The sequence below is a fragment of the Pseudorca crassidens genome, chromosome 2 (genome assembly GCF_039906515.1).
Source record: "Pseudorca crassidens isolate mPseCra1 chromosome 2, mPseCra1.hap1, whole genome shotgun sequence".
NCBI lineage: Eukaryota > Metazoa > Chordata > Mammalia > Artiodactyla > Delphinidae > Pseudorca > Pseudorca crassidens.
This window is the reverse complement of record NC_090297.1, coordinates 152149130-152174519: the sequence shown is the minus strand read 5'-3', so window position 1 is coordinate 152174519 and position 25390 is coordinate 152149130. Positions and strand designations below refer to the sequence as shown.

The window sequence follows — 25390 nt, the reverse complement described above, 5'->3', positions numbered from 1 at the left end:
CCCATATTGGGCCCTTTCCTCACCTCCTCCCTTCTCCCTTCCTATCCTACAGGAACAACGGGATGCTGATGACAGTTGGTTTGACAAGCCTAGAAACCATGTGTGCTCTGCTCTTTTGACCTCAAGGTGCTGCCAAGACTGATTTGTGTCCCAAGTTCTGATTTTCCCAGCAAGATTTTATCAGCTCACCCGGCTGTCAGTTAGGACTTTGACCTCTCCTGGGGCAGCAGAGGGTGCTTCCCTTGTGGAATCAGCAGCAGCTTCCCGCTTCCTCCTCCCTCTTCCCCTTGGGGGCTGTTCTCATTGATAGCCTTTCTGAGCCATAGTGGTATCTGCAAGACATTCACTTATAATCTGAGATGGACAGAATTGAACAGTCTGTGAGATTTGCTCTTCTTAACACTGCCCTAATTTTATTTTTTAATCTGATTAATATGCCCATGGCAGTGGGTTTTTTCTCCTACTAAGTGTATAACAATCCAAAAGGAACTGGAATGAGATGGAGAAAGAAGAATGGTAAAAATCCTGCAGCACCTTTTGTATTTCCAAGCAGCTGTTTCTGGAAGGTGTCTCTCTATTCCTTAGATACCATTTAGTGACTGGCATATTTATCAGTCAGCACACACTTTCAGCTCAGTTGTGTGTGTGTGTGGGTGTATATGTGTGTGTGTGAGATTACCACATGGTAATCTTCCACTCTCTTGCCCCACTTGATCTGCCTGTGCCTGATGGCCCATTTCTTTGTTCTCATTTGTTACTCTAAGTTTGACTGGGCAAGTGGAGAAGGTAGGAGGCTATAGTGCCCCATCCAGTAGCAAGAGGTAGGAGGTACTCGCTATTTCTACCAAAATCTTTTCCCAAGTGCCTAGTGCCCTGGAGACATATGTGTCCAAGGATAAATCAACCTCGCTTTTGGTCATCCTTCAGCATCTGACTCCTTGGTGCTGGTGAGAGGTCCTCACCACCCTGACTAGAACCTTGAATCTTGTTGTGCAGGAGTATCCCTTCACCCCAGAGCTCCCTGAGGAGTAAGAATTGGATGAAAGTTCTCTGTACAAGTGGCGGAAACATGTGTCTCTTCAGAGGTACCTCAGAGATCATTTCCGGCAGCCCTCCAGCCAGGAGTGACCAGGCTCCATGCTGGGTGACACTGCACCCAGGTTGTAGGGGGTGGGGCTTGCTTTGAGGCTCTCTTCCCACGACCCCTGGTGGAAGTCTCTGAATCTTCATCCTGATGTTACAGGCAGCCAGTGGGGGCTGGTAGGGAGTAAGGGGATGCGAGGAATGCTGCTGGCTGGAGCCAGCCTTTGACAGGAAGGAAGAGGACAAAGCGCCTTTGTCTCTTCTCAGTGTGAGTGGTGCAGAGGTGAGAAAACCCTGAGTTTGGGCCTTTCTCCTTGACGAGCTGAGGCAGAGGCATGTAGGGGCAAGAAGCCGTACATTCCCTTCTTTAAAGGAACTTACTCTACTCCTCACTACAGTGTTCCCCCTGCTGGCTCAAACCGCATGCTCTATAGTCTGGCCATACTCTTTTTGTTCCTGAGAAAGTTGTGCTGACATTTTTTTTTTTAAGCTGTTTTAGGGGGTTGGGAAAGGAAAACTTTAAAAGTAAAATAATAAAAAACAGACCACTCTGCCATTACAGGCACATAAATAGCTCCACCATAGCCAGGCTGCAGACTCACTTTGCCATAGCAACCTCGACGAGTGTTTATAGCAGCCTGTCGCCCCAACTGGAGAACGGCAGCTGGCGATGCTCATCAGCTGCGCCCGTGCCGCTGCCTTGGCCTCAGCACAGCAGGCACGCACCCCCCCACCCCACCCCGAGAGGTGGCGCAGGGGCCACAGACCAGCCCTTCTGCGGGGGCCGTGGGAAATGACAGAGCAAAAGCAGCATGGGATTCAGATGTGCTGGGGGGCAGTAATATTTGGGGAGCCTGAAGTGAGTGGTGGGTGTCTTTTGCATCCGTGTTTCCCCCGCCCCTGGGTACCACACCGCCTCTCATCTCCTGCCGAGTAGGAAACAGGAGTGCAGAGGGTGCTTAGCTGCACCAGAACCCGAAAGGGGTCTGGGTTTTCCTCTGAACCTCACCAGGTATCTTGTTTTAACCTTCTGAATAAATCTTGGCTTCAGCTGCAGCCTGTTCAGGGAGGTCCTCTCAAGTCTATTTTCTCAAGGACTCACGGGAGAGGAGCTTTCCTTGGGAGGATCATGGGTCTCTCTGGGAAAGAGGGCTGCCCCAAGATGAATGGAAGCAGAGATCAACATTCTAGAAGGACTAAAGGAGGGTGAGACGTGACAAGAGCCTCCTGTGCCTCCCCTGTCAGGCTGGATCTGAGGACAATGTCGGGACTGGGCCCCTAGTCGAGGCTGTCAAAGTGCTTTAGCCTGGTGTTGCTGGAGAGTCTCACGACGTTGTAAACTCGGCGTCGTTCTCAAGTGTGGTACCCAGACCAGCATCAGCATCCTCTTGTTAGGGAGCTTGTTATAAATGCACATTCCCAGGCCCCACCACAGACTTCCTGAACCAGCAACTCTGGGAGCCCTCCTGGGAGTCCTGATGCTCAGTCAAGTTTCAGGATCACTGCTCCAAGGCACAACAGAAGTGCAAGAGAGTATGGTCTGCCCACTTTCTAAAGACCAGAACTGGCTTAGCGCCTCCTGTGTGAAGAAGGAAGAGTGAAACTGGGGGGTGAGGCGACAGCTATTCGGGAATGCTCCCAGCTCTCTTTCCTGGTGAACTCCATCTTCTCAGCATGGAGCCCTTGTCCATTCACCTGGGAATTCCGGGAAGTAGCTGGGCTGAGAGAGCCTGGAAGAGGCAGCGGCGGGGGCTGGCTCTCTGTAGGCTGTACCGGCAAGACGGCCGAGGACTGGGGGAGGCGATGGGACGCCGGCAGGCACGGTGTCCAGGGTGTGGCACTCTGGCTAGTGTCTGGGTCCCACAGGAATGTTATTTTGCTTCCTCTCCTGCTGAGCCCCTGCTGCCCCGGCAGTCTCTTTTAGGTAGATGCCATGTGGCCTCCTCAGTCTGAGGCCAGGCAACTTCCCTCTCACCCGGAGGCCTGCCCAGAGCCTGAGGCCCGGGAGCAGGGAGATCCTGACTGACTCCAGTAGTCAAGGGAGATTGGCCCTCCTCCCCCCTCCACGAGCATGGCAGTGATTCTGCTGAAATTTGTTTCTAAAAATAACACAGGATCCAACCCAGCTGCTAAAAAGCCCCTTGATTCCCTTGGGACCAAAATGTGGAAACACCGCAGCAGCCTCAAGAAAGGCAATCTGTGTTGCCCAGGAGAGTGTGTGTACTAGATATTTGAATGCTGCTGTCCAAGGGTCTGCCTCTAACCGTCCCAGTTTCGAGCAGCTGCACCTTAGTGTTAGAGGCAGGTACCCTTCTAACCCACATCCTGAGCATTTCCCACAATCTGGCCAGCACTCCTTTCATTAGACAACAGACCTGGCTGGCACTGTTGCTCCCACCTGAAGTCACCTCTTGTCCTCTAATCAGCTGAAGGAGGGGGAGGTTGCTGTTCCATCCTCTACATTTTTTTTTAGCTCTAGCTTGCTGTGAACGTTTCCTCAACACCCCTTGAGTCACAGGAGTCCGCGGAGGTGACCCGGACCCGTATGACTCATAGTATTTGGAAAAGAGGGTATATTCCCTATGGCTCTAGGCTCAAGGGACTGCCCGTTTTCATCTTGATCTGTTGATGCTATTATTAGGATGAATGCAGGGGAGTGACAATGCCCCACTAGACACATGCCAGCTTCAGTTTCCCAACCCATGCTGTGAAGCTTCCTGTCTTCATCTCGTTGGTTCCTGGAGTCTCTGAGAGGGGCCGGATCGACAGGCCAGATGATCAGGAAGAGACTGTCATCGGCCTTGGGTCAATTCTTGGTATCACTGTTGAGAGAAGGCTGTGCTATCTATGGGCCTGACCTTCTCCCTGCCCTCTGAAGGCATCTGGCCAGAACTGATAGGTTTTGTCCTCATTGTCATAGCATATCTTAGACAGTACAGCCCCTCCAGGCTCCAGCATCATAGTATGTTTTATTTTTTTCAGACCTCAGGTACAGACGATTGAGTCAATCATACTAGGGATTCATGGCCCGGTATTATCGTTGGTCCATGCGAGGCCCTTCCTGTGCTCACTGTTTCTCCATAGCCCATGTCTTTTCCCTTCCTTGCCTAGGAGCAGCATTCTCATGTGTTAATATGTATCTTTTTGTTTAAATACATCCCTTAAAATGTATAGTTTTGCTTTAGATGCATGTGTTTTTAACTTTTGTTAAAGCACCTTTTTTACCCCCACTAAGCACTATTTTTAAGATAGCAATATTGTTGTGTGTATATCTGATCTGTCTTTCTAACTGTTGCATAATATCCCCTCTTATCTAGCCCACATATTTTACCTGTCCATCACTGGGAGAGGGGATCCCAGATTGCCTTCAACTCTCTGTCACCACAGATAACGCCCCAGTGAACATCCTTACACACGCCCTTTTCTGAACCTGCGTGAGAGTTTCTTTGGGAGAGGTACCCACTTGACGACTGGATCCAGGGTATGCATAGACTTAGTTCGGTCAAGTACGAGGTGGCTCCAAGGATGAGGGGAAACTCTGGACCCCTGAGACCCAGGGGTTGAGAGCAAGACATTTTCTCCAGATGGATGCTTTGATTCTAGCACTGCATTTCTGCTGCTAGGTTGAAGAAGACACTCTCAGGGTAGCAGACTTGGGGAGGGGGAGGGTAAGGGAGGGACCCTCATGTATACCACCTCCTAACCAGCAAGTGATGTTTTCTCTTTAGGAAGGGAGTACCCACCAGAACCCAAATCCTAGGGGCTGGCTGAGAATTAGCATCAAGTTCCAAGACCAGGACCAGAAGCACAGGCTACCGTATGCCATGCTGAGGCGTGGTTTGGGGCCTCAGCCCTCACTTGGCTTCCTGGCACCAGCATGGCTATTACTGATGAAGACAGGTGGTGCCGCCCACTACCTGAACTTTAGCCAACATCCTCTGCCTCTGACCTTCTTCCCATATGCCTCCAAAGGGCCTCAGTAGACTGAAGGAGGGTATGTGCGCAGGTCTGCTCTGCAAGTCAGCAGGCATTAGGGGAGCAATTAGGGCAGGGCGGGCATGGGGAGGGAAAGAGTACCTGGAACCACGATGAGGATGGCTGCTACACCCAAGTGGTGGGAACTAGCGCAGGTGGGCTAGACTCTGGGTTATGGGAATAAGGGGCCTGTAATGAGGAGGGAGCAGAGCAGCCTTCGTGTAGAATTTAGACTTTCAGAGAGAAGGGCCAACCAGGGATGTTTTCGCGCTGCGCAGCCTGCCATGTTCAGGTGCTTGCCAGCTTTCTTGAAAGCCCCTCTAAGAGGTATGACAGTGCCGAGAAAAGGAGTGAAGCTTAAGACACTGTAGGTAATGGCCGAGGAACTGCCCCCACTGGAGAAAAGGAGGGAGAGAATCTAGAGCCAGGGCTCTCTGTGCCTCTCCCCAGTCCCTACAGGCTGCAAGGCCCTGGGTGTGAGAAGAAGAGTGGAGGGAGCCCTCAGCCCCACTCCTTCAGTCTCTAGGTGGGAACTGGATATACTTGGAATCATGCCAATCCAGAGCTAAGGGCATTCTGGCTGGGGGGGTACGTATGTGTGGGGGTGGGGATGGAGTGGGGAGTGTCTGCCCCTCACAAGCTGTAGCTCTACCCCTACGCCTGCCCTGATGTGTTGTAGAGGCTTCAGGGGTTGTGGGCCAGGGACAGATAGATAGGTTTATATGGGCCTTCTGATCAAGCTGTAGGAAGTAAACCTGTAGCTTTTTTTTCATTTTTCTTACAGGATTGTCCTTGTACTTGAGGCAGGGTGGCTTTGGATTCAGACTAAGACACAAATCCTGGTTCTCTGAATCTCTATTTCCCTGCTATAAAATGGGGTGCCCTCCTTATAGAGCTGTTAGTGAAGATTCAGTGAAACAATATGTGGAATAATGATAAATAACTACTATGTATGGACCAACCACTACATATCAGCTGCTATGCTAGGCTGCTGCCTATACACTACACCGTGTGTGCGCATGTGTGTGAGTTTACATATATGATTTCTCTTGGGGAAGTGTGGGCTCGAAGCAGGTTTCATACTTCAGTTTGGTGCATTCTAAGGTGGGCCCAGCCTACTCCTGTGCCACCTGCCTCCCCACCCACACAAGGTCTTCCCTCCCTGGACTGACGCTCCAAACACAGCATCTCTGAGTGCTACCAACTCACTTCTGAGCAGAGGCTCCCAGCCCAGCGAAGAGGGCAGGGCATGAGAGTCCACTCCACCGGACAGCCCCTGCCTGCAGCCCGGAAGCCAGAGTTGAGCATAGCTACTTATTATTCCAGGCAAGTCTGGCTGCAGTGCTGCACCAGCCTGAAGCCCTAGGCCCCTGGCCCCTCCTGTTTCCTTTCTCCTCTTTCCATTCATACTTCACTTCCCATGCATCACGCCAGATTCAATAGGAGCCTTTGGCAGGGGAGATTCAGGGGGTGGGTTCCTTTCAGATTCTCAGAATACCCTACTCCCTACATAGGGAGTTACCCTTTTTCCTCATAGCCTGGGGATGCACCCCAGGAAAGTTAAGAGTAAGGGATTTCTTGACAAAATTGGAGGAAACAGTGTCTGACTATTGTTTGTGGTTTGGTGACTTGAGGCATGAGGTTTTTGTCTCTGGCAGCTCCTCAGTTTAGAACTTGCTAGGGAGCTTAGCTGCATATTGAGTCATCGGGAAATATAGGATGGTCTGCTTCTCAGGCATGTGTAGGAACAGGAGGGGGTCTCTTTCACCCTCATTGCCTGGGATGTGATGTAGTTGATTCTGAAAGAGAAAGAGCAAGGGTAAGAGTCAGCATTTCCTCTAAGCGGTTATGTGTATTCTCTGTATCCCAAAGCTGCCTACTTTTTAAAGGACTTATATTTGTCAGAAAATGGGGAGGTCCAGACTTGAGGGAAGGAGCAAGTATAACAAAAAGAGGACCAGGCAGTCAAGGCCACTGACTTGCCAAAGAACAAATCACTTTTTATGTCTGACCTCAGTGTCTTCATCTGTAAGGTGGGAGTCGCAGCTGTCCTGCCTAAAATGGATATGACAGTCCTTTTACATGTCACTGCAAGGTGTAGAACAGATGTTACAGAACTTTAGGAGGAAAAAACTAAAATGATTTCATGATCATATAAGTAGTATGACTTCTTGCCCCCGCAGGAAGGGATGAGAGTTTGCTCTTCCATCCCATCATCATTAAGCTGGCAAAACGCTAGAAACGGGGAGTGAGAACATACCTCACCCAGGAGGCCCTGAGCCGAATGACTAATCCTGACCTGACAAGAGGTGGTACCTCCCTGGCATCTGAGCACTGCATCTGAGGCTGAGCCTGTGTGAGCATTTACGTACTATTCTTTGCCAGTTGCCTAATAAGGTTAGGGGCTAGGCAAGCCCAGCCGTTGCGGAGAGCTCTTATTCTAGGAGCTCAGAGAGGAGTAGCGGCACCAGCTATGCCTCTGGATTCCGGAAGAACTTTCGCGGAGAGCCCAACTTGAGAAAGGGTCCCGAATGGGCACCGTCCCTGTGACTTTGTGCCAGCAGCTCAGTGCTTGACCTACATGTGTGTCTCTAGAGCAACCCGAAGCAGACAAACCTCATTCTTTTCTACTTGTCCCATGTGTTCTAATCTTAAGTGACCTTTTCTCATTGGTTGTCTGTGTGAGTGGAAGAATCTCTCCTCTTTGATCTCTTCAGACTGCCCCTACTTCTCTGGAGATCCAAGGCCGCATTGCCTAGTGGTTATAGCAAATGGTTATAACCTAGCTAATGGTTACTGCTAATGAAGCTGCCTTGGAATTTTCCATTCTTTTGGGGGTGTGGGAGTTCCCCCTGGCAAGGAAAGATGGAGGGGCACATGGAAATTGTTGCTCTTCTGCTTAAAGGGCTAGATAAAAAAAGTTCACTAAGATCAAATTAAGCTTTTTTCATCACTTGAGTGTCCTATACTGGACACTGGTCATCTTTCATCTAAGATTTCAAAGCACTATTTCTATTTATAATCCCTTCCCTTTATCACTTTCTTAGGATGGTGTGAAAAGGTAGGGCTGATTCTTCCCCCACATAAAGATGGGAGGAGCTGAGCCCTAAGAAAACTGAGCACTAAGAAGGCCAAGTGACTTGCCAAGGGGTACCTGGGAAGATGGTGAATCTGGTTCTGAATGTACTACTGGTTATTCAACCAAAAGAATTAGCTGAATGCCCGCTCTGTGCAGGTGCTCATCTAGGCACTGGAGAGAAAGCAGTGAAGAAGACACGTGAAAAATCTCTGCCTTCATAGAACAAACACGGCAGTGGGTAGAGAGTAAAAAAAAGTAAAAGCTTCTGATTTCCAGTTAAGCTCTCAATCAGCACTGTCCTCAACATCCTCTTGAAAGGTTAAGGGGTTCAACTTAAGGGTCAGCTGGGCTTCTTGCTGCTATAGCCCTTCCCACTGCTTCCAGACTTGGAGAAGAAGGTGAACTGGAGAGAAAAGTCTGTGGTACTGCCTATCCCTATGCCAGTATGATTGAAGAGAGTTTGACACTCTGCCTCAGGTTCTCTCCAGACCTCCTTGTTCCCCAGGATTCTCTGATGACATCTAAAAAGAAAGGGAATATGATGTTTAAAAAACAATAGCAACAACAACAAAACAAAACCCTGCTTGCGTAACCCTTTGTAAGTCAGAGTAGCTCTAAAAATTTATAGTAGAAGGAGGAGGCAGAGGGCAGACTGGGAGAGGGAGGGGTTTAACCACCTCCATCCCCGTGGAACCTGCCAAGGACAGGATTGATCACAATTAGCGGGAACTTTGGCCACGTGTGATTTTTGGAAAATTAATTGATAAAAGAGTCAAGTCCTTATCTGATGGTCCTTGTGCTCCCTCGTTCACCTTCTAGAAGCAAGGATGTCATCCATTTATTAGAGAGGGGCTGGGCCCCCGGTGTTCGGGTGCTGTGTTCAAGAAGAGCCCCTTCACATTTAAATAGCCAATGTGTGGCAGTCCTCCTGCAAGCCACACAGCAGCCCCTTTCTGACGCTGAGAACGGGGCTCAGGATAAGACTTTTCACCTTCATCCTCCCTGTTCTCACCTGTACATACTCCTGACCCTCTCTCCCTAGTGAGCACGTGTAAGAGGTAACACATGCCTTCCTGAGGGGAGAAATGCTGGTTAGAGACCCTCTGGTGTCACTCATACGCAGACTAACTTTGCTCCCCTACTCACCTTGTGGCCCTAGGCTCTATCTGAATCAGTAGCTGTCGTATTCCTGCCACCCCAGAGGAACTTTAACACTCATAGGCTTCAAACTCACTATCTTCCCTCCTCAGAGGTCCTTCTGTCCCCTTTATGTAAAAAGGTTCCACCCTGTATCGCCTACTGACAGAGCATTTTACTCATCCTTTCCCCCCAAAAGCTTTTTGGAGCAGTGGGGGGCTCAGCTCCTGATCTATTGACACCTGCGGCATCCTGAGGAATTTCTATACAGCATCAGGCTGAGTATTCTGAGGGGCTGCAGAGGATTGGGCATCTTCTACCAGGCTGTCCTCCTGGTTTGTAAATGTGTGTGTTAGGAGTAGGGGAGGGTGCAAGGTATGGGGGAGGGTGGCAGACTGGCAGGCCACCCTCCAGATCACTCTGGTCTGGACTCCTTTTCTGACCTCTTCTCACCTCTTAGAAGTAAGGTCAGACTAAAAGATTCTATAGCAGGTCCCTCAAATAGACAGGGAGTGCATTAGAACAATTAGAGGTCATAACCTTTTATTTCCAAGTTTCTGAAGTTGCAGGATTTGTGTTACGTGGTTTGGAAGAGGTGAGGTATGAAGACTGGGGTATATCTGAAATTATTGGAGTCTACAGGCTGCTGGGGCCTCCCAGGGAGGAAGGGGCCTCAGCTCAGGCCTCAGCTATAAGTTCAGCTCAGACATCAACTGTCACCTAAACCCTGTGCTAGAATGAGTACCTCTTGCCCTTGCAGATGCTGGATCTCCATGCTGCTCTAATTGTTTCTTTTTGTCTATCTTTGAATCTTTATTCCAGAGATCCTGTTGTCATCGGTATCCAGGGAACCCTCCTCTTCCTCCTCCTCCTGCCACCTCTCTACCACTGCAGTCGCTGGTTGTTGCTAAGATTGCCTCCATGGTAACATGCACATCCTGTTTACACCTCCATCTGTGCAAGTTGGTCTAAGCTAGGAACCTACCTACCCTGGACAACCACTTCCATCACCACCTGGGGACACCAATCATCGTGACACGTGGTCCAGTTCCACTCAGTTCCCCCATCCTCTTCCTCCTCCTACTGCCAAGCTTCATACCCAGAAAAGGATCTGGACTACGGGTTGCTACTCTGAAGCTTATTGCACAAGATATAGTCGATCTATTTCCCGTCTGGGCTCCCAGTGAAGCAAAAAGTAAGAAGAAGTGAGGCAGAGAGGCAAGAGACCCTGATCAGTGGAAGGGAAATTTCACATTTTCTCTGGTTGAGGGGCTTGGTAACAGCAGGCAAAATGACAAACCCAACAGAACACGCCTTGCCAGCCAACTCGATAATTGAGAGCCATGAAGGGGAATTTGGCTGCACGGTAATGGACCTGAGGAAGCTCATGGAGCTGCGTTCAGCTGATGCAATAAACCAGATCAATGTCCACTATGGAGGAGTAATGAATCTCTGCAGTAGACTGAAAACCAACCCGGTGGAAGGTAAAGGCCGTACCAGGGGTGGGGAATCGGAGGATGGTGGCTAGTGTTAAAATATATTATTTTCCCAACTTCTAGAGAAGGAACATTTCTGGAGACCTTGCTGGTATATCTGTGTCTGGTGGGTAAAGTATAGTATCTGAAGCGCTGGAAGGAGGTGCGACTATGGAGAGAAATGTCATTTCTTTCCCAGAGATGATGTTGAGTGACTGTGGTATTCTCTGAAGATCATTCTTTCCTCCTTTTTCTGTATCAATGTACAGAAGGCAGAAGATCTCTATTTTATAAGTGTTTATGTTAGAGATGCTTTTATCAGTAATCAAGTCCCTTATTCTGTATCAGTCTTTGATTGCAAAGGTTGAAGATAAAATTCTTCCCTACACTGATCTTACAGTGTAATATGAAGAAAAGTGGGTGAGTCTATCTACCTAATGTAGCACTTCTCTATGGTACACAGTTACAAACGGGATGGTAAGTCATAACGTAGAGAGTTGTACCCACCATATCTTTGGATTACTCACTCTGTTTTCTTTCAGGGAATTATTGATGACTTTTTCAACCCTGTCCTATGCACTTTTAGTATAATTGTTCATAATCTATTCTTAAAAGAAATGAGGGCTTCCCTGGTGGCGCAGTGGTTGAGAGTCCGCCTGCCGATGCGTGGGACACGGATTCATGCCCTGGTCCAGGAGGGTCCCACATGCTGTGGAGCGGCTGGGCCCGTGAGCCATGGCCGCTGAGCCTGCGCGTCCGGAGCCTGTGCTCCGCAACGGGAGAGGCCACAGCAGTGAGAGGCCCGTGTACCGCAAAAAAAAAAAAAAAAGAAAAAAAAAGGAAAAGGAAAAATCCAGCTTCATGCTTACCTGGCTCAGTCCAGTTGCCCAGTGAGCCACGATAATTTTGCCTCATTGAAATGGAGAGAGTACCAGAGGAATCTTATTTTCTCCTTTGCCTGGTTTCAGCATCTGTTACAGGTCCTTGCTTGGTCCTATCAGTCAGGCAGGCCATGGTTGAGTAGCTTGAGATAGAGCAAAGATCTTGTCCTTTAGATGCCTTCAGCCTCTTGAGGTATACCATTTCTGACCCTTCCTTGGAGGCCACATCATACTTCTTGCCAATTCTAAGAAGTTTTGACCCCTAGCCAATGTTATAAGTTACTGACTTGGAGTCCAGACTCTCTAGGATTAAAAAAAGGAAGAGATTTTTATCTAGATATCTGTACATTGCCCATGTCTTATTTTATTTTATTTTATATTTTGCAATCAAAGAGAGCTGCCCTACACGTTCTCTGTACTTCTAGAATTCAGTTTCTTATCTCATAGGCTCTAAGTTCAAATATTACCTCTGGGCTTCCCTGGTGGCGCAGTGGTTGAGAGTCCACCTGCCGATGCAGGGGACACGGGTTCATGCCCTGGTCTGGGAAGATCCCACATGCCGCGGAGCAGCTGGGTCTGTGAGCCATGGCCGCTGAGCCTGCGCGTCCGGAGCCTGGGCTCCGCAACAGGCGAGGCCACAACAGTGAGAGGCCCGCGTACCACAAAAAAAAAAAATTACTTCTACCATTTACTAGCTGAATAGCATTGAACAGTTTGCTCAGCCTCCCTAAATAAACATCATTTTCTTCTTTGAAAATGATGTTAGTACCTAGGCTGCAGAGTTATTGGAATTAAATAATGTAATGTTGTATACAATGCCTACACTTATAATGGGTGTTCAATAAATTAGTCGTCTCACATTAAAATGGAGTCCACGTGTCTGAAGATATTTGCCAGAATATGAGCGCCTATGGAGTGCAATGTGTTTTTACATCTGGAGAGGCTGCTGCAGTCTACTTGCAACCACTGTCCATTTTCTCCATTCACCTGTTGATGTCAAAAAGCCTGGTTAAGATGGCAGTGTTTAGTTGCTTTCATGTGGCTTAGCAAAGGCCTTCTGTTTAGTATCTAATGACTGCCCTTTGGATAATGCCTACTTCTTGTCAGCTAGATTTCTTTATTCTGCCACTTTCACAGTAGCATTGACCTTAAAGAGAGGGTATTCTTATTATGTTTAACTGAGATACTGCAATACTTTTGAAACATTCATCAGAATTTAAGCAGGATCTTTCTTTTTCCCTTCCTCTTCTGTTCTTATCCCTTGGGTCAGTTGTTTCTCTCACAAAGTGAAACTCAGAAGTCCAAATAAGCTGGAACCTAAGAAACTCCTAAGAGCCGGGTCCAGACTTTCCTCCCGATTTTCCAAACCCTTTCTCATAGCTGTTATTGTTAACTTCCTGATTCCCAGAGAGCTTCCATTCCCAAAGGCCAGCATATATATTGTACTTTAATCTCAACATCAGATATCAAATGCTTAGATTCTTTCCCAGTCCTGGTTTCAGACCTGTAGTTGAAAGTCACCCTTCTGATGTCAGGTGCCTCTGTCGCTACAAACCCTGGCCATGCCTATATCCCAGTACCCCTACCTTTGTCACAGTTGTCCACTGCCATTCTCCTCCTTCCTTAGATCACAAATATGTATCCTGATTTATTTCATTACGACTTACCCATAGGGCCGGTCCTGGAGCTGGGGAGGCAGGGTGTCAGAAAATAACTTTTCCGTGAGTAATTTCTAGCCCCCAGTGCCAACAGTGACCCCCTCATATGTGAGAAGAGTAAAGGGATGGGAAAAGGAGACACAGAAGAGCTATGACACAGGAGTCTCTCCCCAGACGGGGGTGGTGCTGAGCGGTTTGGTTGGACAGGCGGAGAAAAGAGCATCAATATCCAGGTGCCATAAAAAAACAGCCTGTTCACAGAAGACTGCTCTGAGGTGCCTGACAGCCTAGCATAGCTGTGCGAGGCCCCTGCAGGCTAATAATAAGAATAAAGAAATTTTCCCGGTGTTAGAATTCTGCTGATTGGAAACCAAGGTGAAGTAAGATAGGGGAGATTGGTTCCTAGAATATGACTCTTCCCCTTTATTTTCTGTTGGATTGATAGTATCTTTAGTATAGATTGGTAGATTGTTTTATTTTTTTTAACTTTTTTTTTTTTTTTTTTGCGGTATGTGGGCCTCTCACTGCTGTGGCCTCTCCCGTTGTGGAGCACAGGCTCCGGACGCGCAGCCTCCACGGCATGTGGGATCTTCCTGGACTGGGGCACAAGCCCGTGTCCCCTGCATCGGCAGGCGGACTCTCAACCACTGCGCCACCAGGGAAGCCCGGTAGATTATTTTAAACCATAGCTACTAAAGGGTCTTATGGAACTTGGAGTTTATAACATTTCAAACACTAACATGTTTTTTTTATTCTGTCTCACTCGCTCGCTCGCTCTTGCTCATAACAGACCAAAAGGTTTAAATGACTTGCCTAAAGTCTTACCACAGGGGAGAACTCGATGGAATAATTCATGTTTTCTGAATCACAGTCCATTAATGTTCTGCTGCCCCTCTGGCTAGAGCAGCAGCATGGAGAATCTCAGAATCACAGATAATTTTACAGTTTGTTTTGTATTCCAATGCCTGATAAAATGTCTAACCGTGACCCAATGCTAATGTGAGTTTAATGTTGGCTTGCGTTCCTTGAGTACAATGGCTAGTTGGAACAAGAGGAGATGCCCCAGTGGCCAAGAGTTGGTTACATTCGAGATGACGTGGAGGTGCTCAGCCTCCATGGCATTCAGCAACGACCAGACGCAAGGCTGAGTGTGAGCAAAAAAGGGAAGGAAAGTTGGGGAAACAAAAAGCGGTGGGGGAGACGTGAAAGACGACACATGCTTTCATCTAGGCCACTACAGAGTTCGGCCTTCATGGCCATGTTAAAGAAAGGCAAAGAGGCAGAGGTGAGGCTCTAGTTCCTGGATAAGCGGTGGCTGTGTTGCCTGAGGTTTACCAGTAGGGAAAACCTGAGCATTTTGCGCCAATGGAATCTGTTTAGTTTGCTTGCTTCTTTCCTCATTCCAATTTCTTTATCCCCCCTCTTTCTATTGCCTCTTCTTTCCCCATTACATCCCAACCCCAGCCAATCTCTCCAATCCCCAGAGAGCTGAGCATTTTGGGTGCTACCCCCTAGAAGATAGCCTTTTATCTTCTGATCAGTTTTCCATGCCATCTCCTGGCTTCCAAGAGCAAGAGAAACCTTTGTGAATCTGGAATGAGAATTACCTGTGGCTTAAGGGGAAGAAAGAAGAGGTATTTTTCCTTAGTCTCAGTCTCCCTTTGTGTGCAGGAAGCAGAGAGGATCCTAGTTGAGAGATTCTTTGGTCTAGATAGAAAGTTGTATGAATTCTTCTTCTCCATAGAACTTTTCCACATTGGTCCTCAGCTGTGTTACCCTTTTTAGGAGGAAGAATGATGTTTTCTGAGGAGGAGCTAGGCCAACGGTTAGGGGGGAGGTCTGGGCCCAGATGAGAAAGGGCAGAGAAGGGGAGCCTTGACTAAACAATGAGTCATTACCTGTGGACGTCTTTCATAAAGCTAAAGACTATTTATGTTGAATTTGGATCTAGAAGAATGTTGGTGGGAATTTCTGTCTCATGTTCCCCCTGTACCCTGCTATTCCTTTCCGCCTCTACAGAGTTGAGGGTGTGACAGTGGGATACAGAGGGTTTCTAATTTCTTTTCAACCACATTAAACAAATATTTAATGTCCGGCAGGTGCTGGGGACACAATGGTGAACACGACAGGCACAGTTCTTGCTTCCATAAAGCTTACAGGCAATAAGAGGATACACAAAAATTAAGGCAATTTCAGAAATATTGTCATAGTGCTATGATGGTATTATGGGAGCACACAGTACAGGGACCTAAGCTGAGGGGATTGTAGGGAAGGAAAAGGGGGCCTAGGAGTCAGAGGTAGGACTCCTCCATCGTGTGATTGCCTAGGGAAGCTCTGGCCTGGCCATGCTCTGTGGTAATTGCTACCACTTAGTAAATGTTCCTGGCATAAGATGCAAGCATCTTTGCCTTGCCTAATAACTGAGCACCTACTAGGTTTTGGGAGCTGAGATTCTTTGGGGAGTAAACAGCAGGAGGGGGAAAGAATCTGTTTTAAGACAGCGCAAACTTTGATTTTGGTTCATTAACTGCAGGATTTAGGTTAATATCTCCTGCCACCTTAAGTTCTCTGGGGTTTAGCTGTGTTCCTGTTGCCATGCCTTTTGAGGTCAGTGGCATGTTCTACCAAGAACTATCCATTTTCCCATAAGCTGGGACATACTGGGATTGGGCTCTTCCTCAGTGTAGGAGATTGAAATTTCCAGTAGCATTGTCAATCTGAAAGAAAATTGCACACGTAGCCCCAATAAATGTTCACCTACAGTACTTCTAACACTAATATTATTTACATAGTAGGATCTACAAGAAATAGAAATGGATGAAGTAATACAAAAAGTTCCAGCACCTTTCCCACGCTCTAACGGATGAATGCATGCCCCCCATTTAGAGACCACTGCTTTAGAGAATGTTGATGTTGCAGGGGATGTAAAGAAATGGGCAAGTGGATATGGAATGGAACGGATATGAGAAGAAGATGGGCAACTGGCTTCTCTGAGATTTTCCTCCCTATCTGTAGGGCTTATAGTCTGATTTAGAAAATAGACTTTTAGGAGTCCATCAATTTCAACTTAGAAGCATGGCCAAGCTACCTCTCTTTCCTCATGCCCTCTGCCCCATAGCCATCACCTGGAAGATGCCAAATAAATTATTCTAAAAACAATTCATGTGGGCATGACTGCTGAGAATAACAATCTGTGGTCCTCTCTGCCTATCACACTTTGGGCAGACATATTAAGTTTAAGGTATGACAGAGACTCATGCCAAAAGAATATCTTGGAGGAGAAGGGTTAGAGATGGGCAAACCAGCTCAAACAGCCAGAGAGCAGCTACACTGTGATGTGAGTAGCTGTGAAATATTTAGTACTTGGCAGAGGGGTGGGAAAGGTTTTCACAAAACCTGGGGGAAGCAGCATCAACAGTGGGATGGTAGATGATTTGAGAAAGACAGGAGAGAAAAAGTGCCCTCCCTTAGTCCCTCCTCCCCCTGCAGGGAATTCCACGTTGCATCCTGGGAGTTCCCTGTCTGGTTTGAGTTATATGCCTAGGGCTGAATTAGGCCAACCATGCGTGACAGCTATGGGCCTGCTCTTTCCCAGGCCAACCCCAGGCTCTGTGAATTCTTTTCTATCCAGCTCCTCCTTGCCCGAAGCAAAAAGTGTTGTTTTGCTTTAAACCTTCTTGTCAGTGCCTTGCACTGGACCATCAGCTAGGGGAAGGAAGAAAGATAGCATCCCCTCCTTGGCTGGGGCAGATGTTGCATCCACCCTTGGAAGTGGAGCTTTCGCTCTCTGTATTTAGCTCTGAGGTGTGAGTACTGGGGGGTGTGACACCGCAGGGGAGTGTGTGCGTGCAGCGTGGGAGAGGGCGGCCGAGCAGAGGGTGAGGAGGGCGCTCTGGGGAGCTGTCTCTTCTCTATGCCAGAGTTGGAGTGTTCACAAAAGGCATACAGCAGAGGGCCAGATAGGGGGAGACATTCCCTGAGGAAGCTGTCCACCTAGGGCAGGGCTTTAGGATTGCGAGTGAGAAAGGGGCATTCTTCTCTAAGTCCATCATCCTCTTGTTGTGACCTTAGGGAGACTGCCTTCTCTCTGGGGGCTGGAAGGCCAGCAGGTACGGAGCACATCTCCAAGCTGTGGGTGTGTTAAGCTAGAGATGCAGAAGCCGGGAAACTGCTCTGAATCCTCGGAGGAGTGGCAATGGGTTAGCAGCAGTAGCTGGCTGAAGCCTGTCAGTCCTTATGTTGATTTTAGGCTACTCTTCCCTCTTGCCCCCTAATCCAGGGTTTTTAAGGTAGGACTTGAAAGGTATTCTGATATCTGTTCTTATATAAAATAGGATTGCCTTCAAATCAACCCAGAGAAAACTCTCCCTTATACTATCTTTGTAGGAGAAGATTCTGCTGTCCCATTGGCAAGGTATCATAACTCAGACAGCTGGGAAGTCCCTCATGATGTCTAACCTAGCCCCACCCTTTCTGGGCCTGGGCTGGCTCTGATAAGGGGTGCCTCTGCCAACAGTCCTCGGCCTCCTAGGGAAGCTGGCCCTGGCCCTTCCCTGCTGGAGCCAGGCCACTGAGGGCTGGGCCTCTGCTTCTCTGCCCAAGCCCTGGGTCCCCGCACAGGCTCATAGCAGACACAGATTTTCCACTGCTGTTTATTCCGTCTCCCGCCAGCCTGGGCAGGGCTGTGTAATTCCCCAGCGTGGGGTGGGGGCAATGACTTCACAGACTGACATTCTTGTCACCTCTCCTAGCTCATGTGTTAAGTCTGGTTCTTCGGGCCAGATGTATTCCCAATTTGGGTAGGATTTTCTCTCTTATGTTCTTGGAGACAAGGTTTCTTCTCATTTTCTTGATGTATTTTTAGGGGAAACCCTTTTCCAGTGTTTCCAGCATTTTCTCCCTGCCAAGTCTTCCTTCCCCTCTTCGGGAAGCGGTATATTTTAGAAGCAACTGTGGAGATAAGGGACTAAAACCCCCTCCTGGGCTGGACAAGTATTTATGTGAAATCACAGCTGCTGAGATCAAGGCCTGAGAGCCTCTTGGGGGCAGGAAGAATGGGAATGGAAAGCCCAAAATTGGGGATTGGCCGAGCTCCCAGTCCCACATGGCTTTCCTGTGCCATGCCACATGTCAGAGAGGATTCCCAAGGCTACTACGCTGACAGCCCCAAACTGCCCCTCCCTGCCACAGGGCATGCTGGGAACTTGGGCAGCCACTTGACTTCTTAAGGTAGCTATTGTAAGAGCGTAGGGTGACTTAAGGTGGAGCAGAGAGATGAGAGAAAATGGCAAAAGGGAAGTAAGTGTGTGACTTTGAGGGCATCTAAGTGAGAGCAAGGCCTGACCATTTTTGTTTTCCATAACCTGTCTTGTTTCATTTGCTTGGGTCCAAAAAAGGCCAGTAATGAACCTCTTATTGAATACAAAATTCATAGATTAGACTCTGACAGACCTGGTGTCACCATCCCTGAGGACGGGAAAAGATGGGACTAATTCACCCCGGTTGTAAAATAAAGAGTGGGAACGGGACTGATTTGCCTAGAGGTGTAGAGAAAAGCAGCATGTGGGCCTGCCCTGAGGTAAATAAAGGAGGGTGGGGGACCAACCATCCCTGTTTGCCTGGGGCTGAGGGGCCGTCCCAGGAGGCAGGAGCTCCAGTGCTAAAACCTGGAAAGCTCTAGACAAACCAGGACAAGTTAGTCACGCCAGAATGAAGCTTCAGCTGAGTGCGGCTGCCTCCACACCCCAGCCCCACTGTGTGTAGGTTGGCATCCAGCTGCTTCCTGTAGAGCGGCATAGACTGCGGCGCACTTACTTGAGTAGTTAGAAAACCTCTCCAGGCCATAGTTTGCTTATATGTGAGGTGGGGTTAATAGCAGCTACTGCATAGGGCTTTGCAGTGTTTCGGTGAGAAGACACAAATGTGCCTGGTGAAGCATCTGGCACAATTGTAATCGCTTCAGTGTTCACAGTCTTATTTATTACTCATTCATGCAGTTCATTCAATAAATCTGTGTGCATACTGTGTGTCCAGCACTGTTCTAGACCTAAGGAACAAAGACAAAAATCCTGCCCTTGTGGAGGGGCATAGACAAACGTAGGATAAGTATATAATCTGTTCTGAGAGAAGACCTGTAGAGGGAAACGGTTAAGCAGGATAAGGGGATCAAATGTGCTAGGGGCAGAAAAGTCTGTGTTAAATACGGGGGTCAGGGTGGGCCTCACGAGGAAGGTGGCGTTTGTGCAAAGACCTGAAGGAGGTGAAAGGATGAGCCCTACCTAGTGAAGAGGAATCTGAGAAGGGAAACGTGTGCAGGGGCCCTGAAAAAGAAACGTGTCTAGTGCATGCAGAGAATGGCAGGAAGGCTAGCTTGATGGCATCTCAGTGAACAAGGGGAAAATGGTAGGAGTTAAGGGGTGGGGGGCTGGGGGCTCATAAAGGGGGCTTGGCTTATAGGCCATTGTAATGTCTTCTGTATCCAGTTTCATTCCAAGTAAAAGGCACCAGAGGATTCTGGGTAGATGAGTGTCATGGGTTGGGCTGTAAGAGATCATTCTGGAAAGAGAAGAGACTGAGAACAGAAAGGCAAGGGTGGAAGCAGCAGGCCAGTTAGACAGTCGCAGTGGTCCAGGCGAGAGATGACCGTGACTCAGACCAGGATGGCAGCTGTGGAACATGAGAAGTGAGGGAACCTTGGATATATTTTGAAGATAGAGCTGACAGATTCCCTGACTAAACGGATATAGTGGATAAGAGGGAGAGAGAGAGAGAGGAGTCAAGGGTGATTATGAGGCATTAATATGAGAGCAGGGAGAGGCAGGGCTACCTCAGATGGGGTGCTTTTAGCGAGACTGTTCTTGTGGCGTTGACGCCATTTTGGCCTTCATTAGACTTATTGGGATGTCCCTTGATGATAACCTCTAATATCTGATGTCTTGATTTGCCCTCACCCTTGTTAAGGAGGGAATAACATATCCTCCCTTTACATTGTGAATCCTGCTTTCTTGAGAAACATCCTAGGTAGATTAACAAATTAGCAGAACTCCTATTTCCCTCCAGCAAGCCTGGCCGTCCAGCACAGCAGTTCCAAGTTGGCACAGACTTGCTACCTCAGGTCCCTGAGAGGAAGAACCAGCAAGGCCCTGTCCCCTGGCAACTCTGCCTCTGCCTGCCTGGGGGTCAAGATGCCCTGCCCAGAAACACTCCTTTCCCAGGCCCTTGGATTTTCCTTCCTGCTGAGAACTGACTTCTCAGAGTGGTAGAGGCAGGGATTCTCTGGCAGGCAGCCCAGCTTGCTTCTAGCGCTTTGGTCAAACCCGCTCCCCTGCAGAGCTCTGCTGTGCCTCTCAGCTTTCCAGCCAGGGTGGTGCTTTTGGGCCCAAGGAGGCAGGAGGCCCTGGATAAGAGCATCAGGCGCCACTTGCCCTGTTTCCCTCTCCTGAGCACTGGCAAGAGGAAGTGGTCTGCAGTCCTCACTCCACAATCGTGGGTGCCAGTTCACACCCTCACTTTACCTCCAGGCGGGGTCCCCAGGTAGATTTCAAGTACCTCTCCTGATGGTTTTTGTTTTTAGGGTGGAGAAATGGACCCCGCAAACAATACTCCCTTGAGTACCTATTTTTTCATTTTCAAAATCTTGCTCTGTCTTCCTTAGTTCTAACCCAAATCTCTCTCCTTGCCATTTAAAGTGACACTCTTGCATCCTATTCAGTGGAGATGGAGAATAGATGTCTGCCCTCCTGCTAAGCCCCCATTCCCCACCAGTGGAGTAGCCCTTCACGTTGACTAAAGTGTGAAGAAGTCCTCTGGCATCAGTATCCCCATTTCCTCCTTGCAGCTTCCGGTCATCTGCTTTTCTTGCACCTCTGTGTGAAGCTGGGTTAAGTGTCCCCATCCTTTGATTCTAACCCTCCTCAGCTGCTGATCTTTTTTCAAGACAAAGGTTGCCTCACCCTGACTGTGGGGATCCCACAGTATAGCCAACAATGTCCAGTGCCAAAACCAGGGCTAATTTGCTAATCAAGTTGTGTAAACAACTTGATAAATGTCACCTGGCATTAATTAAAGTTAGAAGCTGTCTCCTCTTCCCTTAAACTATAACACCCCTAGGGCCCAGGAGAAGGGCCTAAATATGAGGAAGACACTGGGAATAATTCTGCCTCACTCTTCTTCTCTCTGGCAACATGCCTGGACTGTGTGTGCACACTCACACAGGTACGTAAGCACATGTGTGTTAGTGGGGGGCATGCTGATAATCAAGGACTGAGTACTACCTCAGTGGCTTCACCTTCATTGTTCTCTTTTTATTCAACCTGAATAATAGTGCGTCTCCTAGTACTTTGTCTAAGTAGTACTTCTCTTAGCACCTAGTACATCTCTAAGTACATAGTACTTAGCAGAACAATAGTGCTTCTTAGTGATGTGTGTGTGTCTATGCATGTATGCCTCTGTGTGTGACAGAAAAGGATGACTGTGTGCAAAAAGGGGATGCCCAAAGTTGGAGTCTCGAAGCCTCTACTCTGTTGATCTCCTGAAACCACTGAAACTTGGACAGGACAACTGGTTGGGCTCTGTCTCCTAGCCTCCTAGCATGACCTTGGGCAGATAGCTTATTCTTTCTTGCTTTTGTGTATGAGCCACTGGGTGGAAGCCAACTCTGTTTTTAGTTTTTATTTTTTTTTTAATTTTATTTTATTTTTTAATTTTTGACTGTGTTGGGTCTTCATTGCTGCACACGGGCTTTCTCTAGTTGCGACAAGCAGGGGCTACTCTTCGTTGAAGTGCATGGGCTTCTCATTGCGGTGGCTTCTCTTGTTGCAGAGCATGGGCAGTAGGCGCGCGGGCTTCAGTAGTTGTGGTGCGTGGGCTCAGTAGTTGCAGTGTGCAGGCTGTAGGGTGCACGAGCTTCTGTAGTTGTGGCACGTGGGCTCAGTATTTGTGGCTCACGGGCTCTAGAGCACAGGCTCAGTAGTTGCGGCGCACAGGCTTAATTGCTCCACGGCATGTGGGATCTTCCCGGACCAGGGATCGAATGCATGTCCCCGGCATTGGCAGGCAGATTCTTAACCACTGTGCCACCAGGGAAGTCCCAGCTCTGTTTTTAAGTCATGAACAGCATTTACATGTTAATGTGAGAGGAAAGTTCTGTGTGAGTCTCAGGAAACATTTTAATGTGTGTGCTCTTAGAGCTGGAGCCTGGAGCAAACCCCATGAGGAAGAGATGAAGTTTTAGGTCTAGGTTAGCTTACCCTGGAGACCAAGAGGAGTGAGTGGCCCCTGTGACCAACTTGTCTTGGTTTGCCCCCATTTTTAGACTGAAAGTTTCACACCCCCTGAGTCTGAGCAAAAAGTCTGTCAGCCACAGAGACCAGTCACCCTAACTGGATCTCATACTTAGGCAGATCGGGAAGCAAGGTATCTTTTTTAAAGGGATCTTTTAACTGCCTTCTTCTGTCATTCATCTCTACCCCTTTTTTCTCGCTCATTTGCTCCACTCTTATGTCTTTTTCAGGCCTATCTGGAAACCCTGCAGATCTGGAGAAACGTAAACAACTATTTGGACAAAACTTGATTCCCCCCAAAAAGCCCAAGACCTTTTTAGAATTAGTGTGGGAAGCCCTTCAGGATGTCACACTCATCATCCTGGAGATCGCGGCCATCATCTCCCTGGTCCTGTCCTTCTATCGCCCCCCTGGGGAAGAAAATGAACGTGAGTATCTTGAACAGACCAGCATGACTCTGATCTGGGTTCTTTCCAGCGCCACCAAAAAGCACTTAGTATTCATGTTGACAGATTATAGCTTTAAAATGCCCCCCCCCCCCGCATTATCCAGAGCGGGTTCTCCAAAGGAAACTAACAAGTAGCTAGTAAGGTATTCTTCCAACCTATCCTGATTCCAGGGTCTTTTCCCCCTTTTCCCATCAAATCCTTATTCAGAAATGTCTTAAATTCTCTATGCTCACTCAACCAACAAAGCCCTGCATCTCAGAGTTCCCCCAGTTGTGTGAGCATCATAGGAAGTCGTAGTGGGAACTACCATGTTGGCGGTCATAAGTTCTTTATATGTGACTTGCCTGTAATTTGTATTGATATGTTTCATGCTAGTCATTTGCTTCTTTTAGGTAAACATAAATAGTTATATTGGTGGTGAGATGACGCCCAATCCTGCTGTCCTCCAGTATCCTCAGAGGAGAGCTATTCTACCCAAGAGAATAGCTGTTATTCTCTTTCCCTGTCTTTCTATTCTGGGGGGTTGCAGAAGCACCACCCCCATTTTTAATGTCAACAAAAGCCCCTAGGTGACCCTTCTTTTCTCTACTTTCCCTGGGCTAGAGTGCGGTCTAGCCGTAACTAGCCCAGAAGATGAAGGGGAGGCAGAAGCCGGCTGGATTGAGGGGGCAGCCATCTTATTCTCAGTGATCATCGTGGTACTAGTGACTGCCTTCAATGATTGGAGCAAAGAGAAGCAATTCCGGGGGCTGCAGAACCGCATTGAAAAGGAACAGAAATTCTCCGTTATCCGAAATGGTCACATCATTCAGCTCCCTGTGGCTGAGATCGTGGTGGGGGACATTGCCCAAATCAAATACGGTAAGAGCTCTGTGTTTCTTGTACCTGTGCCACCCTCCCTATTTCAAGGCTAGGTCCTTTGGCATAAGGGGGCTGCTTGGAATTGCTGAGGACCCAAAAAGATAAGACCCCAAATTGTGTTAGCTTCTAGGTTAGAGTTTAAGGAGGTTATGGAAGAGAAATTCACAGAAAGCAGTAACTGAAACTCCCAAAGACTGTTAGACTGTACCCTGTGTGGCTTAGATTAAAAGTATATAATATTCAGGCCATGGGAATGTGTTTGGGGATCAGTAACTATTTGAATTTATAATACCCGGAATGGAGTCTCATCCCAGGTTGTCAGAGCTGAAGTTGTCTTTCAAATGCTCTCCAGATTCTCCCTGGGCCTTTGCCGTATAGGCAGGGCCCATGGGAGCAGCCCTGAGATGGGGTTGGATGGTCCTTACCTACCCTCTTTCCCTGTTGCCCCTTCACCTCTGTGTACTAGGTGACCTGCTGCCTGCAGATGGAATCCTGATCCAGGGCAATGATCTCAAGATTGACGAGAGCTCTCTGACTGGGGAATCGGACCATGTCAAAAAGTCCCTGGAAAGAGACCCCATGTTGCTCTCAGGTATGGCCTCTGGCTACACCAGCTCCCATTCTACCTCCCCCCAGACAGTCAGCCACAGAGACCATATCCAGACCTTGCTCTCCTTTCTGGCCCTGCCCCAAGGTTCAGCTGAGGCAGTAGCATATTAGTGGGTTGAATACAAGGATATCAAGCAACCTATAAGAGGTTGCCTATGAAGCAGGTGCTATAAGGGCTCTGCTGGCTGGGGGTAGGTGGTGGGAAAGGAGCCTTACCCTAAAGCAGTTAGGCACATTGTTTTCCTTACCCCCCAGTTTGCTTGCTCTTGATCTTTTCCTACTATCTGCTGAGTATATCACTATCCACGGGAGAGGAAGAAAGAGGGATTGCTTTTTTCCAGGTCTACGTTTCACACCAAAGAATGGCCAGGTATAAAAAAAACAAAAAACACTTCTCTTGTCTTCTTTCTCATTTAGGGACCCATGTCATGGAAGGTTCTGGCCGAATGGTAGTGACTGCTGTGGGTATCAACTCTCAGACTGGAATCATCTTTACCCTCTTGGGGGCCAGTGAGGGGGAAGAGGAAGAGAAGAAGAAGAAAGGTAAAGGGCTTTCGGGACGAGAGTCTTTTCCCTCCCACCCCCGTGGACAAACTAGGAAAGGGAGCAGGTCTGGATGCAGTACCTGGTTGGAAGAATCTGCAGGATGATGAGTGCAGATATCCAAACTCCTTGTTGAGCTAAGGGTATCATCCCTGGCTCCCCACAGTGCTCTAATGGAAACCAGATCCTGGCTCTAGGCTCCCCAGTCAGGTTGCATTGATTCCTGTGTCTATTGGTGGATTGTAAAGGGATGAGGTAGAAAGCCTGCCCCAAATGAGCTGGCGAGGTGCTCAACTCCCCTCTGTGTAGTCCTCCGACCCTTGCCCCTTTTTTCCTCAGATATGGGGGACTATATGAAT

At 48.3% G+C, this 25390-nt stretch overlaps 1 protein-coding gene across 4 annotated transcripts in view; it reads left to right on the top strand.

Annotated features, from left to right (window-relative positions):
* The window catches only part of ATP2B4 (ATPase plasma membrane Ca2+ transporting 4), a 93256-nt gene that overhangs the window by 33084 nt on the left and 34782 nt on the right, over nt 1–25390 (top strand). For all 4 annotated transcript variants that reach the window (XM_067729364.1, XM_067729368.1, XM_067729365.1 and 1 more), the window contains exons 2-6: nt 10097–10758; nt 22800–22997; nt 23622–23879; nt 24346–24471; nt 24906–25031. In XM_067729364.1, the coding sequence (XP_067585465.1) occupies nt 10566–10758; nt 22800–22997; nt 23622–23879; nt 24346–24471; nt 24906–25031 (901 nt within the window). In that variant the 5' untranslated portion in view covers nt 10097–10565. The remainder of the gene's footprint in view (nt 1–10096; nt 10759–22799; nt 22998–23621; nt 23880–24345; nt 24472–24905; nt 25032–25390) is intronic.